This window comes from Notothenia rossii (assembly GCF_949606895.1).
Source record: "Notothenia rossii genome assembly, chromosome: 1".
In the NCBI taxonomy this organism is placed as follows: domain Eukaryota; kingdom Metazoa; phylum Chordata; class Actinopteri; order Perciformes; family Nototheniidae; genus Notothenia; species Notothenia rossii.
The window spans coordinates 11,885,213-11,903,896 of NC_136912.1; the positions used below are offsets into that span (position 1 = coordinate 11,885,213).

General features: G+C 41.5%; 1 protein-coding gene across 13 annotated transcripts in view; it reads right to left on the reverse strand.

Moving 5' to 3' along the window:
- lef1 (lymphoid enhancer-binding factor 1) overlaps positions 1-18,684 on the reverse strand; it is a 102,507-nt gene that overhangs the window by 35,403 nt on the left and 48,420 nt on the right. For 10 of the 13 annotated variants that reach the window (XM_079652166.1, XM_079652157.1, XM_079652162.1 and 7 more), the window contains exons 1-6: positions 14,660-14,786; positions 13,286-13,350; positions 13,012-13,125; positions 7,564-7,755; positions 5,669-5,735; positions 4,371-4,498 (exon numbers count right to left, since the gene is read on the reverse strand). In XM_079652166.1, coding sequence (XP_079508292.1) covers positions 4,371-4,498; positions 5,669-5,735; positions 7,564-7,755; positions 13,012-13,125; positions 13,286-13,350; positions 14,660-14,771 — 678 coding nt within the window. In that variant the 5' untranslated portion in view covers positions 14,772-14,786. Of the gene's footprint in view, positions 1-4,370; positions 4,499-5,668; positions 5,736-7,563; positions 8,859-13,011; positions 13,126-13,285; positions 13,351-14,659; positions 14,787-18,684 lie in introns of those variants that run through there. The other 3 variants (XM_079652164.1, XM_079652159.1, XM_079652160.1) reach the window with 3 other exon arrangements.

Below are 18,684 nucleotides of genomic sequence, written 5' to 3' on the forward strand. Positions count from 1 at the left end.
TGGACATGGAAGGCTGCTGGTAAATGTAGTGTTCTCTTTAACAGGGATCTTCCACGCTAGTGCTGGGGGCATGAGCTGAGGACACACATGGCACTGAGGGACACCAGAGCGGTCCTACCAAATCCCGTTAGGTAAGCCTGGGTTAGTGATTCCACGCTGCGAGACACTGGCTAGCAGATCCGTCACGTTCCCACTACATCAAAGGAAAGTACAGCGCTGCACCCCCCCTCCTTCTCGCCATGAGGATCTGCAATTGAAGGTCCAAAGGGAAAAAAGAGTGCACGGCAAAGGAGAGGGAGCTCTCTTAACTCTCCCCCTCAACAGAGCAGTAAAACTCGGCTTTAAGGAAGAGGAAATCAGCGATTCTATTCGTTCCTCTCTCCTCAAGCTGTTGCTCAAGACCTTTCCAACACAGCAGGAGATCCCCAACACATCTTCACAGTCAGGTGAAAACCCTTGTACTGTATCTCCGCACTATCAACACTTCAGAACCACGAACACGCAGTTGTGTCTTTATCTTGTCAACCATGCATTTATAGGTTTATTTAAAGGGTTTTTGTAGGATGACATGAGCTCAGAGGTTGTAGGGTTTCTTTAAACCCATTGAAGTATAACAGGAGCTGGTGATTTTAACAAAAGCGGATGTTTGTGTGATAACAGCAAAAGATTCTGAGAATAGATTTCAGGGCATTTCAAATATGGACCGTCTATCAAGAGCATGTGGATCTTTTCTTAGAAGCTTTCATTTTCTTTTTAAATCCTCATGTGAGTTTAAGAGGCTGCAGGACAACTTATTTAAAAGATAAGAAGAAACCAAAATACACAGACAGAACTTGTCTTCCTCCACACATCAAACCTAGAGTGAGGACGTCCTGAAAATGTATTCTTGGAAACATATCAGTACCGTTAAGGGATATCAATCTGAATACAACATGTTTACTTTCTCAATAACACACACACACACACACACACACACACACACACACACACACACACACACACACACACACACACACACACACACACACACACACACACACACACACACACACACACACACACACACACACACACACACACACACACACACACACACACACACACACACACACACACACACACACACACACACACACACACACACACACACACACACACACACACACACACACACACACACACACACACACACACACACACACACACACACACAGTATAAAACAAGAAACGTCTAGATTTAAGAATGAGAAATAGTTCTTGTCAACATATATGCTTAGTTGGGTTTTCAACTGGCTTTCAACATATGTATATCTGAAATACGGAAAGGGAAGAAGACAAAATAGATCATGTTAGCTACTGATTAAATGTTAAGTCTGACCATCAATGAAATAAATAAACAGTTGCACAATCAGAAACAAATTCCTCAAAAGTCCAAATGCTATGAACCAATAACAAACCATGATAAAGATATTGTCTGCTAATTTAACCAAATGTTCCTGAATAAAATAAATAAATGCAAACCAGACAACATTAAGCTACTCAGGCACAAGCATGTCAAATATACACCATGCTTCTCTGCTCGTTGTAAAGAAGGATTCACCTCCCAAGTGGATCAACCCCCGAACGCACTTCACTTTCTGCTCAGGATACCCCACAGACTCCACATCCTAAAACAGCTATAGGTTTGCGTAAACACGAGGGTATTCATAACCCACCGCTGCCTCTTTGAAGTGGTCAACGTGTATTAGCAACTGAACACCACGAGGCATCTTGACACCAAACTCTCTTGCGGCGGAGGCGACCCAACAGACTGGAAGCCCCCGAAAATCTGCTGACAATCAGCTACTCCCAACAGCTCCATCATGACTGTACTGCATGTGCAGGAATGTCATGGTCAATGGAAATCAATCTAAACTACTGGGATTGGGGGCGGCGTTGGGGCTGGGGATGGAAGAGAATGAAAGGGAGAATGTGCCTTTGATCTCAGTGAAAACCGATCCCAGGCCTGCAGATACTGTGGCTGCGGTGGCCGGCAGCTAGCTGACATCAGTGAGAAAGCCAGAAGACTCATGTTCCGTGATCCCTCCACCAAGCCCCGGCTCTCTTTATTGGATAAGTGAGAGAAACGTATATAAAACGACTACCGTTTTATTGAAGACGGGGTGGGGGGGGGACGGGGTGGGGGAAATTGGGTGAAAAAAAAAAAGCAGCCATGGTAAATGAAATGAAAGCGGGGCTTTAAAAGTTTTGGCAGCGACTACACTGCCTAACTGCCTGGCCTAATCCATCTGCAGTGAGGGGTAATTTCCTCTCCAACAGTCAGCTGGTCTCCATTCAGACCCTTTTTTTTTCTTCTCGAGAATATGATGGAATGATGGATAAAATTGACCAGAAAACGAGCCATAAAAATTGAATTTGGAAAACGTCACACCCCTACTTCATAAACCACTCTGAACAGAGCAAATCATGAGGTAATCACATTTTCTCTACAATGTCACATACTTTCACCCTCTGCAACTTTGGCAGAGGGAAAAGCAATGCAATTTTAACATCATCCCGTGATAGAGTTGCGTGTGAATGAAGTTCCTTTACACACAGCATGTGGCATCCGCCCCCGACAATCACATCTGCCTCCCAAAGCCGATTCTTATAATGACGCAGGGCTCATGTTACACAACTTTAGCCTGATGAAACTAACGTATGTGCACTGCAAAAAGCACCAACAACCCAGGGATTGTGTGAGTGTTTCCTGTACGGGGGCACCAAACCATGGCTAGACTGTGGCTGGTTTTCTTTCCCGAGTGTGATACAGAGACTCGGACAAAACAGGATTAAAGTGGACAGCTGCTGGTGTGCCCTGCGTTTTTATGTCTGTCTTCAGAGGAGAAATTTGCAAACGGGACAGACACAGGAAGCCGCCAGTGAGAGACCTGCAGCTGGCCTGAAATGAATACCATTACAAGGACGATATCTGCAACACACACACACACACACACACACACACACACACACACACACACACACACACACACACACACACACACACACACACACACACACACACACACACACACACACACACACACACACACACACACACACACACACACACACACACACACACACACACACACACACACACACACACACACACACACACACACACACACACACACACACACACACACACACACACACACACACACACACACACACACACACACACACACACACACACACACACACACACACACACACACCTCCTCAGCAGGACAGCATCACAGACGTGGTGTTGCCTCCTCTGTTGTGCCGGGCTAATTACAGGGCTTTACTCGGGTCATGTAGACATGCAACACTTAAGATTTTAACAAGATGAGAAATACTGTATATCTCATGGTAATCTTCTGGAAAGTATGGCAGGCATTCAGTTTCCACTCGTCACATATGGTCGTCAAGGGGAAGGACGTCAACAATGGAAGAACGCAAGTGTAAATATTGTACAAAGGTAACAACAACACGGACATGATTGACATTTGAAGTGTTATTATGCGAGTTAAGAAATGCGGTCTTTAAATAATATAGAGCTTTGTTAAGCTAGAAATATGCTAGTTTATCTAGAAGGAGGAGCAGCCATACATGGTTTTTACAGCTCTAAAAACTGCGTCAACAATTCATATACCACAATGTATTTAATTCACAGTGGAAACATAAAGCCAGAAGTTCACAGCTTGAAAACATCAAACCTTTGAAAGGTTTACTTTTTCAGTTACAAACAAAATCAACTATTAAAATAAGAGCCAGAAACAAGTGCACATTTACAAAACCATATCCTTTCTCAAAGTGCTGATTTTTGTCATGTAAAATTCTTAATAGAAATGGCTGTAATTCCTTAATAGAAATGAATTTAATTTCACTATCAAGGAAAAAAACTGATCATAAGATGTTTTCAAACTTAGACCGAGTAGAAGAGTCTCTGGGCCGGAGCGCAACAAGTCGCTTTCCTTCCTGGGCCTCAGACATGTTCTGCTGATGTAACTTCACACGGATATTTGAGCTTAACTATGACAGAGTTTACAAACAACGCTTCTCACTTCACTTTATTTTTTTATCTGAAAGACGAAGAAAGCGCTTGAACTTCCCTTTAACCTGAGCAAGTTCAACATGACTGTCCTCCTTGTTTTTACTTTCGATCCCACAAGCGCGTGTTAATGAACAAAACAAATCGAACAGGAAACATAAACCTTACCTTTAAACCACCAAATAAAATAACAACAATGATAGAATCAGCTTCGGAGTCATTTTTCTAGATATATACATTCCTGCCATCAAACTGATAAGCTAACATTTACATTTAGAGATATGGTACTGACCGTTCTGGCCATGGGCGGCGAGATGGAGCCATTGCTCATGTAGTTGTCGTTCATGTTGTTCATCATGATACTGTAGCCCGGGTAGCCCTGGTACTGATGGCCCTTACTGTACAGGTCTTGGAGTTTTGCTGATACAAACAAAAAAAAGGGTGACATTTACTGCATGTTTTCAAAAGTCACATGAGGCATTTCCTTGTATTTATCAACATCAAAGCTCCATTTGCTTTAATAACATGAACTAATATTACTAATACGCTTCAGCTAATAAATCATGATACAGCTGAACAAAGTTCGGACGCTGTAATGATATCACTGCGGATCGCTTTAACCCGTACCCCATTTCGCCTCGGCCTTTTGTTTGTGCCCTTTCTTCCCGTCTTGGAGAGGAGGGTCATATTATACAGAGGAACAATGGAGCCCCTCTGCGCCAATTAGCACCAATTAGAAGAACATACAGACTGTGTCAAAACAGGAGACGCCCCAACTGTTCCTCTACGCCTTTGACCCGAGAGGCAGAGCTTTGTAGAGCGAAGAGGCCTCAATGCAGCGCCAACTCACCACTCAACCAAGCGCTGTGTATCAAGGCCTAAGGGTGGGGGGGAGGTGGGGGGTTGGGAGTGTTTGTGGTATACTGCCTGATGGCTACATGGATCTTGTTGTGAAGAAAGCCGGTGTTTGGTTTGAGGGCATGCTATTGAGGGGTGAAAGGGGAACAAAGAGGAGACACACTCCTACTCAAAGCCTTAATGATGACCTGCAGCAGCGGGGTCAGACTACAATACCCAGAGAGCAAAGAGCCCCCGAGCGGCAGCAACATGTTGCACTGAAGAGCTGATGCATGTGGGGAATTTGTTTGTTCGGATAATTGCATAATAATAAACACAAGAGATAGAAATGCGATTATGAATTATGTTCAATTCTAGACTTGTGCTATAATGATTGTTCTGAGAATTCAATCTTGAGATGTTTTAATTTAACTATCATTTGGTTCTGCAGGCACCCTCATCTAGCAGGTAGGTAACAGGTACATGAAGGTGAAGCATGCCCTGACTAGACTTGGATCAGAGATTATCTGTCTGAGAGCAGCAGGGATAGGGGCTCTGATAAGAAGAGCACCAACAGAGTAAGAGTGTGACTCCTGTTTGGGGAAAACAAGACTTTTTCACACTGTCATCTAAAAACCTCCACTTCTCAAGCTGCGGTGAATTGTTCAAAAAAATCTCAGGCTTTATTGCATGCTGGCTGTCATATAAAACATGCTGATTTAACAAGCTCTCACTAAAGGCGGTGTCACTTACCTTCTTCCATGTGGTCTCTGTGTTTTTCGTGATATGAATCTTGCGACATTTGAGACTGTCTCATTCCCTGTAGAAAAAAAAAAATAGGAGAAGAAAGAATTAAACATTGAAATGATGGTGAATCAATTAGGAGGGCCTGCAGATGCAGTAACACACACACATGCTGATGCGGTCAGACACACACACACACACACACACACACACACACACACACACACACACACACACACACACACACACACACACACACACACACACACACACACACACACACACACACACACACACACACACACACACACACACACACACACACACACCTAGGTGATGGAGCAGCCTGCATCAAAGCTTCAATAGAACCACTTAATTAAGCTTCATGTCCTTAAGGAGATTATAAATTAACTTGTTTTTCAATACCATAGGTCCACTCTCAAATTCATCTCTCAGTTTAAGCCTTCATCTAAATTCAAATAAATGGAGTGTATTTGTGTTACAAATGAAAAGCCTTAGTGCAAAGTGAAATAAAATCAACCCATGAAAATAGAAGATGACGAAGAAGGGAAAAAAAAAATACCACGCTTTTCGCACATCCATTTTCTTTTTTTTCTCTTTCTGAATCAGAATTGGGAAGAGGACCTCTTTTAGGAGTTCAGTCCCCTCAGGATGGCTTCAAGCTGAGAGAGGAAACTTCACTGGATTCCTAATTAACATTCAGCCTCTGTCTCGTGCGTCCCTAGGACATTCGATGAGGAATATGTACAGTCTCGTTAGGATGTGCCCGAAATGTCATTAACACTGCGGTTAATCACAAATAGAGCCGTCTAACTTTGTGATGGGGAAGCTGCAGCCTGTATCCTGAGGATGGAGCAAGGCAGACTGATGCAGGAGAAAAGACACATTTTAACTGTGACGTTTGTTGACTACACTGTCTTGAGGAAGCTTGTAAACTGGCTGATTGCATGTAGGGAATATAAAGTATGAAATAAATAATTTTAGAAACATAAATTCCTCATAAATAATAGTTTTACAATTGTTTTTACTGATGTGCCGGTATTGCCTCCTTTTTATATTATCAGTAAGGAAAGGCAACAACAAATTCAGATGTAAACATGTATATTTTTTTCTTAACCCCAACGCATGCACAAATCATTCTTGGGAACCATTTAACAAACACCACAATAATGAAATAGGAGAATGACGTAGGAATATATTGTCATCCGGGTAAAAAAGGAAATACTGCCCTTTCATTTTGGTTTTATTTGACAAAGTGTGCCCATTAAAATAAATTATTAATATATGTTGTCTATATTAATAATGTGTTCTGGTTTTTACAGCTGCTGAAGGTTACAGTGTTCCCCTGCAAACAGCGTTCAGCTTGCATTGTCACAGGCAGCACAAAAGGCCTCAATTCTCACATCGTCACAAATCGTTTTGTTTTTCAAATTTCACTGCACATTAATGTTTCCAAAAATATAATTATTGGGTATTTCAAATGTTACATGAGTAGGCTAAATGTGTGCAGAACAAGTATGTATCATCAAAGCTTTTGATTTAAAAAAGAGGTTATAAATGCATCTGAACTCAGCATGTTATGTTTTTTTATATAAATACATATTTTGTATAACAATACTTGACATATATAAATCTAAGCAGGAGGAAGTTAATTGTAGGCCTTTGTTGTCAATTTGCCCTTTGAAGCAATCCCCATCTTTTAATATATCACAGCTTTCAGACAAAGCCAGAGTACTGTTTAATAAAACAGTGCCAAAAGCTAAATGAAAGCCAGGTATTTGACTGATTAAAAACACTTTTCTCTCGAGGCTGTTTCCTCTCTGTTGGAGTTCAGAGTTGATGCCTCTCTTTCTCATCATTCACCACATCAGTACATTACTCACATCGTGGCTGTTGCTGTTGGGGCTGCTCTCTGACTCGTTGACCAGAGATGACTTGATGTCTGCCAGGTCTCCCTCCTCCTCCGAGTGGCTGAGCTCGGCGAAGATCTGCTCCTTGTGCGGGTCTCCTTCGTCTTTGAACGCGATCATCTCGTCCGTGGCGCACAGCTCCGGGTCTCCGCTGCCGCCTGATAACTGTGGCATTTTGTATTTGTTTTTAACTCTGTTTCACCAAGAAAACTGAAAGCACAGCACTGTCCAAAACTACGGAGGAGAAAACTCCCACTAAAATCCCCCGAAACCGAGTCCCCGTTTTTAACCGGAGCGTAGACCGGTGAGTCAGTCGGAGAGGAAGCGGCGTGCAGACACGCTGCTGGTGTGTTTTCACTGGAGCAACAGGAGGAGTTTGTGGTTGTGTTTAAACTAAAAAACACATAAACTCACACCCTAAACACTTGAGTTTTAAAGGCTCAGAAAGAGAGTCCGGTGCACGCCTCAATGTCATGAGGCAAAAATAAAAAAGGAAGACAAAACCACGAGTTAAAATCTCATCACTATAGTTTTTCAGTCAACACACACCAAACCGACGACGGATATGGTCCAGTAAAAAAGAAAAGTGCTTTTATAAAAGTGAGAAATATTTCCTCGGTGGTCCAATGCAGAAGATGTTTCGTCCTTGGAAAAATGTAAGGAAAAAAGTGAGCTAACAAAACCAAAACACCGTCTGGAGGTGAAAAGGTAAAGGATGGATGTGCAACTGGAAGAATTGTGACACTCAGATAAGACAACGAGCAACGCTGCACGCGGCTTCAAAATACATCCTCAACGCAGGAGGGATAAAAGGAGAAGTCATAAAACAATCAGAAAATAAGTAGAGAAGGAAAAACGCCGTGGACCGACTTCCCACTGCTCCGCACTGCTTCCACAGTGTAATGTAAGCAGTGTGTGTATGTGTGTGTTGGTAATGTAGCCGTGCTCCCTCCTCCTCTCTCTTCAGTCATTGGGAGGAAGGAGAGATGAAAGGGAAGCCGAGGCTCTGATTGACACTCCTCCTGAGAGAGAGGGTTATACTCAGCTCACAACAAATGGGCAGGCAGGAGGAGAGCTGAGGCTCAGTGTGTGTGTGTGTAATGGGTTAAAAACAATCATGATAAATAAAAATGATATCAGAAATAGAGGAAAAACAAGACAAGCTTTTTTGGCAGACTGAGAAGAGGTGAAATTTAATCAAAAACGCAATAATTGGCAATAGCGTGATTTTTTTTAGAAATACCCATTGGAAGAAGAAAACTAATATCGAGGGCTTGTATTTGGTCTATGCATTGTCACCGTACTACAATAAGGTCATAGATTTGTTGTTTGTTTAATTGTGTATTTATTCAACAACATTAGAATGTTTTTGTCTTTTCTATGTTTATTTTGTACCCGTCTTCAAATTAAATTGCATTGGTCAAATCAAGGGCATGGTTTTTCTAACTTTCCATATATTCTTACAATATGTCAAATATAAAATGTATTGTATTTTTGTCCCATAGCTAGATAACAAAAATGATGTAAGGGTCAAACGAAATAACTGAGAAAAGGCCAGAGGTTCCTAAATGTTTTCATAGGAACCCCAAATTAGCATACATAACGTTTTATTGCTCAGACACATATGCGATCCATTATCATGTAAAAAAATGGTAAGGATGACATTTGATCGGAAACATACACACACAAAAACACTGTAGCCTTATTGAAAAAATAGCACACAGTCACGTAGTGTTATTGAACAAAAATGCACACCCACATACACAAAATAAATTAATAATAAAGTGTGTTATTAATTAAAAATGACAAACGGGAAGAGCAACGAAAATATTGGGGGAATTGATTAAAAGAAAATAAGAACTTCATGAGAAAATAGTTAAAATAAAAAATAAACAGAAAGGCAGCAGAAGTGGTGTTTCTGTGTGTGTCTGCGCAGGGAGAGATTGCGTGAGAATAAAGTTGGGATGGGGAGGCAGATCTTTATAAAGCGCGGAGGTGGGGTTAGCGGGGCGGAGCCGCGGCTGCCTTTGATCTTTCGGCGGCTGGCTCTTTCATCCCCAACTCCCCCCCACCCACCACCACCTCCCTCTTCCACCCCTTCCTCCCCACCTCGCTCTCCCCTTGCCTTTGTATGACTAAATTTGGTCCGAGTGTGGAACCGGGCCAACATTTCCACGTGTGCGTTCATCCCAGCTGAGAGAGAGGGGGGGAGAGAGAGAGGGGGGGAGAGAGAGTGAAGGGGGGAGAGAGAGAGAGAGAGAGAGAGAGAGAGAGAGAGAGAGAGAGAGAGAGAGAGAAGGGGTTCTCTTCCGGGTAAGGAGACAGCAAAAAAAAGAAAAAAGATCAAAGGCTTTTGGGTTTTGGAAGCAGAGTGTGGATTCAAAAGAGACTGGCTGCATTCCAGAGTATAGCGGAAAGCGCGCGCTCCCACACGCGCCCACACTTACGCGCACGCGGGATACGGGCACCAACACACGCGCGTAAACACAGCACTGAAAGAGAGAGAGTTAATTAGACAGATTTCACACACAGGAAGACCCGAACAAGCAAACCTTTCATTGAAATACAAACTTAAACATTATATTTCTTGTTTCAAGCCAAACATTTTGAAGTAGAAACATGTGACAAGCAGAGGTGGAAGAAGTACTAAGTAAAAATAGTAACAGCAGGCAGGGTATGTGAATTTTACCCCAGGTGCAACTGAAGCCTTATTTAGGTGTTGTTTATATTTCACATCATTAATCCATTTATGCAAAGGCACCAACAAAATGTAGTGGAGTACAAGTACCACATTTACCTCTAATTTGTAGTGGGGTAGAAGTATAAAGAAGCAAACAATTGAAATACTTAAGTAAAGTACAAGTACCTTAAATATATAACTTAAGTATGGTACTTGAGTAAATGTACTTAGTTACTTTCCACCACTGCACTTACACATACAGGCACACACGTGTAAACACAGCACTGAAATAGAGAGCGTTAATTAGACAGATTTCACACAGGCAGACCCGAACAAGCAAACCTTTCATTGAAATAAAAACTTCAGTATATTTCTTGTTTAAAGCCAGAAGTAGAAAATGTGAAACAAGGTATAAACTCTGGCTGCTTCCCTTCCCACTCTGGGGAAAGTGTTGGTTCTGCCTAATTACACTTCTTCTTTCATTTAATTATCCGCCACTTTTTCCTGGCACGATGTGAAATGATGCTACCTTCATCCACCACTACCCTTAAACCACGCTGGGAACAACCTCATTGCCTTGGAATTTATTTTGATATTCCGTGTCTTTTGCAGCATTCACCTTGGATATGGTTTTAATCATAACATTGAGTGAAAAGGGGAAATCAGAGGGTAAAACGATTTTTGGTAGGCCTATTAAGATACTAAAAAGAGACAGTACAGGCCTGCAGGGCCTGAGGTAAGAGGTGAAGAGATCCAAAAATGAAACAGATTAAATAAATCACAGGACTAAATGATTTATGTGTGGTTTTTGGCTTTGGTTTATTGGCACAGAAAAATATTATAAAATACAACATATAAGACTTTGTTAAGGATATCACCTTAATCCTAATTGTTCCTTTTTGCGGTCTTTGATACTTCAGGCCCTCGTAACAGCTCCAAGAATAAACTGAAGTGATTTAATAATCTTCATACTTTATGACATGTCAATTGATATGAATATGATTTTTAAATGATTATAGGAAATGGCTTTTCTGTTTGAGATTTTAACAATACAAACATATAGATCTGACCCTTAGTAGCCTTAGTCTCCATTTAAAATAACACATTGTCATTTTATTTGGTATGTGAATGACTTTTTCACAAGCAAACAAATGAAGTAAGGATTTCTTAATGCAGATAATATATGAAACACCTCTTTTTTTGGTGATATCAAAATGCTTTATATATGTTTCTGTCCAATCAGCCTATTTTGTGACTTAATGGAGAAAATAGATATCATATTGGTAATGATTGATAATCGATGTGTGCACACAGCAGCGTTGCTTTGTGTTGTAAGTCAAATCTAGAAAATTGAATTATAAAATAAAACGGACAGTTCATTTTTAAGAAGCAGATGAGGTAGAACGTATAACCCTTTCTCCCCAAAAATTACAAGAGTCAGTTAAATAACAAAAGACAAGGTGCAAACATTAGATTATTATGAAACGCATATATTGATTAACCCTTTGAAGTGATTTGTATTAACCTGTAAAAGAAGAACATGTGGCGTATCGATTTGTCTTCTGCTTCGGACATTTAAAGTCAACCCTATATACACAATAACCTTTATATAATTGTGTATTCTGTTCTTACAAATCGAAGCAGAGTTTGTGAGTGATTCATTATTTAATGTGTTCTGCTGCATGATGAGAGACCACTGCAGAGAAGTGAGGAGGGGTCATTTGTTCAGCACGATACTACACTGATTCAGTATTTTCCTCAGCAATATACATTTTCGTTTCACCTTTTATTTTTATTTTAAATGAATCCTTTTACAGCAGTAGAATAAGGACATCAGTGAAAACCCAGGATGGATAAAGACGATGCTGTGTTATAACTCTAGTCAAGCGACTTGATGACAAGGCGACGAGCGACAGCCTCTCTAATGAAGGCGCTGTCAGAGCCACCTTACACACTTTCTCCTGACATCAAAATACACGATATTCTCCAGCGAGGCTCGGTGTATCGCACTCCTGGTTGTTAAAATAACCAGGGAAGTTGAAAAGGAGAGAGAAGGGAGGAGAGGAGGAGGACAAAACTGAGCTACATTAGCATTTCTCTGCTAATGAGTTCATAAGAGTGACCCCTCTGGATCTCACATGAAAAGGAAGATTTCCTGCTGCGTGGTGACCTGAATTCAGTATTCTCTCACTTTAGATACTCCATTTTGCATGTTATATAAGGAAGGAATATATCAATACACACGGCATAATTTATCATCAGCGGTTTTCCATTCCTTATCTAGAAACCAGAAGTCAATCTGTAGAACAAATTCATACATTAATGTTCTACACATCGTGGCGACATGCAGAGTGTTGATGAGCATAATGCAAATTTAGCACATTTTGTTAAGATGATGTTTTTTTCCTCCTCTTGTAAAGTTGGGAAAGCATATCAGTTTAGCAGACAATATGAATTGTGTCAAACAAAATGCTCTTTGTTGGAACAACACTCAGTCAAGGTCCTCTTTAGATCTATTATTGTATCATCTTTTATCTGTTCTATTTTCATTGCAATACACAATACTTCAAACAAAAATTACCCTAATTATCTCCCGTTCGCGCCTCGTGCTGTGAATGCATGTGTGTGTGTGTGTGTGTGTGTGTGTGTGTGTGTGTGTGTGTGTGTGTGTGTGTGTGTTTCTGTCTGCACGTGTGAGCGTCCGCCGCCCTGTTCAGTGCGATGATTTGTCTTAAATTCACCTGCCAGGTGAGTCTGCTGGTGAAATCCCTCCTCTGCTGTCTATTCCACCTGCTAGTCATTCTTAACAACTTCCTTGAAGTAGAAATTATAGCCCTCGCGCTCGCGGCCATCTCCTAGAAAACGACAGGAAACAAACATCAAATTATGATGAAAAGAGCTTGCAATTAAAGCAGTGAAAAAGACACTATTTATCAAACGTGCAAATCAAAAACAGGGGAGGTCTGAGGTGAGTGATTATTTGTGCGGCTCTTTGATTGGTGGAGGATGACTCACCTTTTTTGGAAGGGGAGGTAAGTGTCTTGGGGGTAAGGTGAGGAAGAGAGGCGCAGACTTGTGATCTGTGGATTTATGGCAACGCTGTCAGGAGGCTGTCTCAGACAAACTGTCATTAAAATGAAATTATCTCCTTGATGGAAAAGGAGGGGAATTTGTCATGCATGTATATATTTTGGATGTGTCCAATTTGGAAAGGAGAGGCTAGAGTATACAGCTAGGAAGCAGTAAAGAATCCAGGCAAGGAACACTCGCCTACTGTGATGTGTTTCAAGTGCAATGGTAGCAGATTATAAGGTTGAATGTTTACCATGCTAACCATAATAGTCGAGCGTGTCAGCTTGCTAACATTTGCCGTTTAGCACAAACAAAACAATCCACAGGCTGAATGTCATTTGATTTAGAAGTAAAACGTCATAAACCAAAGTTGTGGGACACATTTATATTTTGATCTAATAATGTCGCTTTATGAAAAGTTAGGGGATTTACAAAGTGTGTAAGGGGGGGGGGGGGACATGACTGTGCCAAATGTCATGGTAATCCATTCAATAGCTGTTGAGAGATGTTGTTCAAAATCACAATCATCAACCTCATGGTGCCGGTAGAGGGAAAGTGGCTAGGACTAACTAAGTCATAAGGATTCATCATCAGGGACATTTACATTTCATGACAAAAATACTGAGCTAATCCGTGTCGTAATGTTTAGATATTTTTACTGGATGAATTCAAATGTTAATCTGCCGGTGGTGATAGAGGAAGAATCAGGGGATTACGAGAGTCAGTGGGATCCATCTTCTGAGGACCATGATACAAGATAAAAGCGTCAGCTAAATTAAAACGTAATGTAAAAACCTTCATGGTAATCCATACAAGTAGACGACAAACCAACTGACTGACAATGCTATCCGAAGAGCTACTGCATTACTACAGTATATTTGAAACAATGTAGATTTAAAAAAAACGAGTTTGCGGGCCTCCATATAGCTCAACTGGTAAAACTGGGGCTTAGACCTGGGTTTGACTTAAGACCAGGACCACTTACCACATGAAATCCCCCCTTTTTTCCCATTTCAATTCTGTCTCTACAATAAACGCTCTGGTTTCCAAAAAAAAAAAGTGTTTCCTCATGAGGATCCTCCACCCACTGTACAGATTATCTAATCCAATCAGCAGACACCTCCATTGTTTTACTCGCAAAGACTGATGTACACAAAGTGGCACCTGACTCCGCCCTTCTACCCCTGCCAGCCGGTGAAGCTGACAGAAAAGAGAGAAGCACCCGAGTACGCTCCTCACAGAAAGAGAGGGAGAGTTAGAGATCACGTTTCCCCTCAGACTTGGCTCGCTCTCACAGGCGAGACGGTATAATCTTACATTCTCCGAGCTTCAAACACCTGAGTGCTTGCACGCCGCCGTCATCGGTGGACAAACATGCGCTTGCAGAGACGAAATCTTTATCTCTGACATTCCTCAACGCACACCACATGCTCAGATCGATACTTGAAAGTGTTGCTTCTCTGCAGCCAAAATAAATATCCTCTGGGGTGATGGTATCAGGCAGAGTGTCTCCTTTGTGTGCACAGGCAGCCCTGTGCCGCTGTCACTTAACACTTGGCTGACCCAGGTGCCTTGAGGGAAGCTAATGGTGAAGGTGTTTACCTACAAACTTCACCTTCACCGCAGCGGACTGTCACTTTGTAGGAATCTGCTGAGTTTGCCCATTGGCGCCATGGGGTCCATTGTTGATGGAGGCAGTTGTTGAACTTTGTGAACTGTAAGAATGATCTGAAATGACTTATCACACAATGCAACACAGCGGTTACTGAAATATTGAAACAAAAGATCAGAAAAGGTTCACATTTGTTGTCCTTTTCTAAGTGAAAGTGTACGGGTATTCTCCTTCTGATACCCTGTGGGAAAGGGCAAGGTCTCCACTGGTGTAATTGATCAGGTTGGAGAGGCATGACAAGTCTCCTTTTTATTGCGCGGGGCCCACATATGTCCAGAGGCCGGCCGAGCTCCACCTCCAGCCGTCCTTCGCTGTGCGCGGCTGTGTCGTGCTACATTCTTCAGGTCCAGAGGGGAAGTGGTCCAGTCCTCGCACAGCTACTCCTTTCATCCCACTGTGTTATTGGAGAAAGCATTGAGCACTGCGTCAGGGCCTGCTGTGTCAGGGTCAGGGTTCAGAGCTGACCTGCTAAGAGGTCACGGGGGCCCCCATCCAGTCTGTAATCAAGCACACAGCACACCTCGCTGACCCCGCTCCGCCGGCTGTCCCGTCCCCGGCCCTGAGATCAAACACAGAGCGGCCGTACTCTGTGCTATCAGCCTGGGTGTCTCATCACATCAACACGCAGGGCTAAACAGTAAACACAGCCAGCCTGCTTTTGCTCAGAGAGTGAGTGTGTGTGTGTGTGTGTGTGTGTGTGTGTGTGTGTGTGTGTGTGTCTGTGTGTGTGTGTGTGTGTGTGTGTGTGTGTGTGTGTGTGTGTGTGTGTGTGTGTGTTTGCAAGCTTGTGTACATATTAGTTTGAAAGCCGGTGCGTGACTGTGCCTGGGTGTGTGAAGGTTGGGGTTAAGTATTGTTGATTTGATCAATTGTGATTCTTTTTTCTTTATTTTGATAAATTTGACTTGCCATAATTGATTTATTCGGCCAATGGGTGGCACAACATGCAGTCAACACTCACACTGACATATTATTACCATTTAAAGTCAATGTTGCTTATTTGTACATCCAGCTCACAGAACAACAATATCATTTAAAAGGTTTCAAGCAACCCGATGATTACAAGTCCAACGTTAATTATTCTTTAAGCTCTATTTTTGGTCCCTACCGACTCCTGAGGGAAATATCAGGCCCTTCAGCTACAAAATGCTCCCGTATATTAACCGGATAGTCGCTTATTTTGTCACTGTCCTTTAGTGCTTGGTAGTTAGAGTACAGTGGGTTTTTATTGCTTTTCATTGCTGCCCTCTATGGATGAAAATGGTGCTAATGAGAGCATTAACACTGAATCTTAATAAAGTCAAGATAAATGAATTGAGCTAAAAGATGTGGGTGGTTACACTAAGTAGGTTTGTCACTATGAGCTACCTCTTTTAAAGTCACACTCAATAGACACATTGTTAATATAAAAACGACTGATAAGAGGGGATTTAAGGTGCCATAACATTAAAAACCCTCTTAAGGAATTTGTCACAAGATATTTGGTTGTTTTAATTTGTAAAATAAAGAAAATGTGAAGTTTAATCTTAGCTTTGACTAGATATATAAAACACTGTATTCTCATTATATGTAATATTAAACTCTGTATCATAGATTCCCTTCTTTGCATGTAATCATTTAAGCTCATACTTCATAGGTTATACTTTGCAATGAACAATTGATTCGTGAAGGGAGTGAAATAAAAAAGCAGGTTTCTTTGGTTACATTTTGTGTGGGTTTTCTATAAAGCTGGAGTGGGCCTGTGTAAAGAGCCCAAGCAGGCAATATTTAACCAGGTTGGTAGCTGGTTTCCTGTGTGCACCAGCCTGAACCATCAGGATATTAACTGTTAAAACCACTGGAGTGTGATTCACTCTCGTGCTGATTGATTTCTTTGAGTCTCACAGAAGAGAAGTCCACAATTCCCGGGAGTTGTTACTAGAGAGAAAAGCATTTCCAGACACAGGCACATGCTGCCAATTTGACAGGTTTAGTTAGGCACCTTGGCTCCACTCCTTTGTTGTATTTTAAAAGCATCAGTGAATATTTTTTTTCTGAGGCTTGCTGTGTTTGAGTGGGGAAACAACTGATTTCATTCCTTTGTCTTAGGGTTTTCCCCCCACGTCTCCAGACATGAAGAAATTGTTGCAGATGAGTAATTTCTTCTTGGCAAGCCTCAGGCTGGATAAAAAAAAAAGAAGCCATGTTCTCAAGTAGACAAAAATAATTCACTTATCCTGTCACCGCTTTAATTACTTTGAATAAAAAGGTGGCGATCACTAATATTGAAGTGAATTATTTTCTATCTTGAATTACATCTTTGAATTTAGTGTTGTCTGTTTAAAAGCCATGGTTTCACACACATGTAAACACTCATTTCCAACGCTCTGTCTGGGACTGTGTGTGAGTAATTGTGTGTGTGTGTAAAAAGATTTCTGGAAAATGCGTGTTGAGGTTTATGTTAGGGTGCACGCATGGCTTCATGTGTTGGTAAATGTCCGTGTGGGAAGGGGGGAGATCAAAGGCAGACTCCGACTCTCCATTACTGGCCTTCATTTCTTTAAACTGAAAATATAATTTTCCCATCCACACTTCTTTGAGCTCCAACATGTGGTTGCAGGTAATATTTCTGAAGTGTGATACATACAGAATGTGGGGCCCGAGACGTACAGTCTGCTGTGAAGCTGCAGCCTGTTTTGTCTTGTTGCTAATTTTATTGCAGCTGAAATATGCGGCCAAGAGAGCGTTTGAACTCTTGGCCTCAGTCTCGCCCAAGTCGCGGCCCAATTTAAGCCAAATTTGAAACAGTAAAATCCCAGAGGATGTAGAGTAAAGTGGCTCTGCCAAAATCCTTCATGCCCTGCCTCACCCTGCCATCTGCTTCTTAAAGTCTACTCCTGAAAAAAGGCCAACTAGAGTGATATGTAGTGCCACTGCATGCTAACATTTATCAACATTTTCTTGCAAAAAATATATCAGGGACGCATTTTCTTCAGGGCATAGTGACCTGCTGCCACTTTTGATTTGTTGTATTGTAAGTATTTGCACATCCCGCTTCTGTTTCTGTAATTTACCCTGTTATAAATCACTTGTCTCGCCCTGGCTTTGACTTAGAGAAATGCTCATAAATAAGCCTCCCCCGTGCATTTCTCAGTTTTTTTTATAGACGGTTGATTTATTTGGAAACGCCACTGTTGTTGGGGTACCCCTTTTTCAGGAGCTACGATGTAAAGATGCAGAGACAAAGACGCATATACAGTAGACGGAAGTTAAAGCAATAATTTACGAGAGGCCAATCCACCATTGATGACACTTTAAATGTTCAGACATTTCCGTAGACAGAAACCCCTCCCACCACCACCACATTAAACATGTGAAAGTTTCCTCTCTTTGTAGACCGACACTGGTCCAGGTTCAGACTTAAAAGGCATTCTCAACCTCTTTATCAAGCCTCTTTTTTTATATCTTTCCTCGCTTTAATCTAACACATTCAAAGAGTTTGTCAAGTTATACAAATTCCTACAGTCAATGACAAAACAACTGATATGGAAAAGTCTAGTTCGTCAACAAACTATTAAAGGGGAAGACGTGCAATGCGATTAACCAACATAGAAGTAATAGTACTCAGATATGGCTAATAAGTAATAGCAGAGAATTTTCCTTTAATAGTTTCCGTAAAATAAACTTTAAT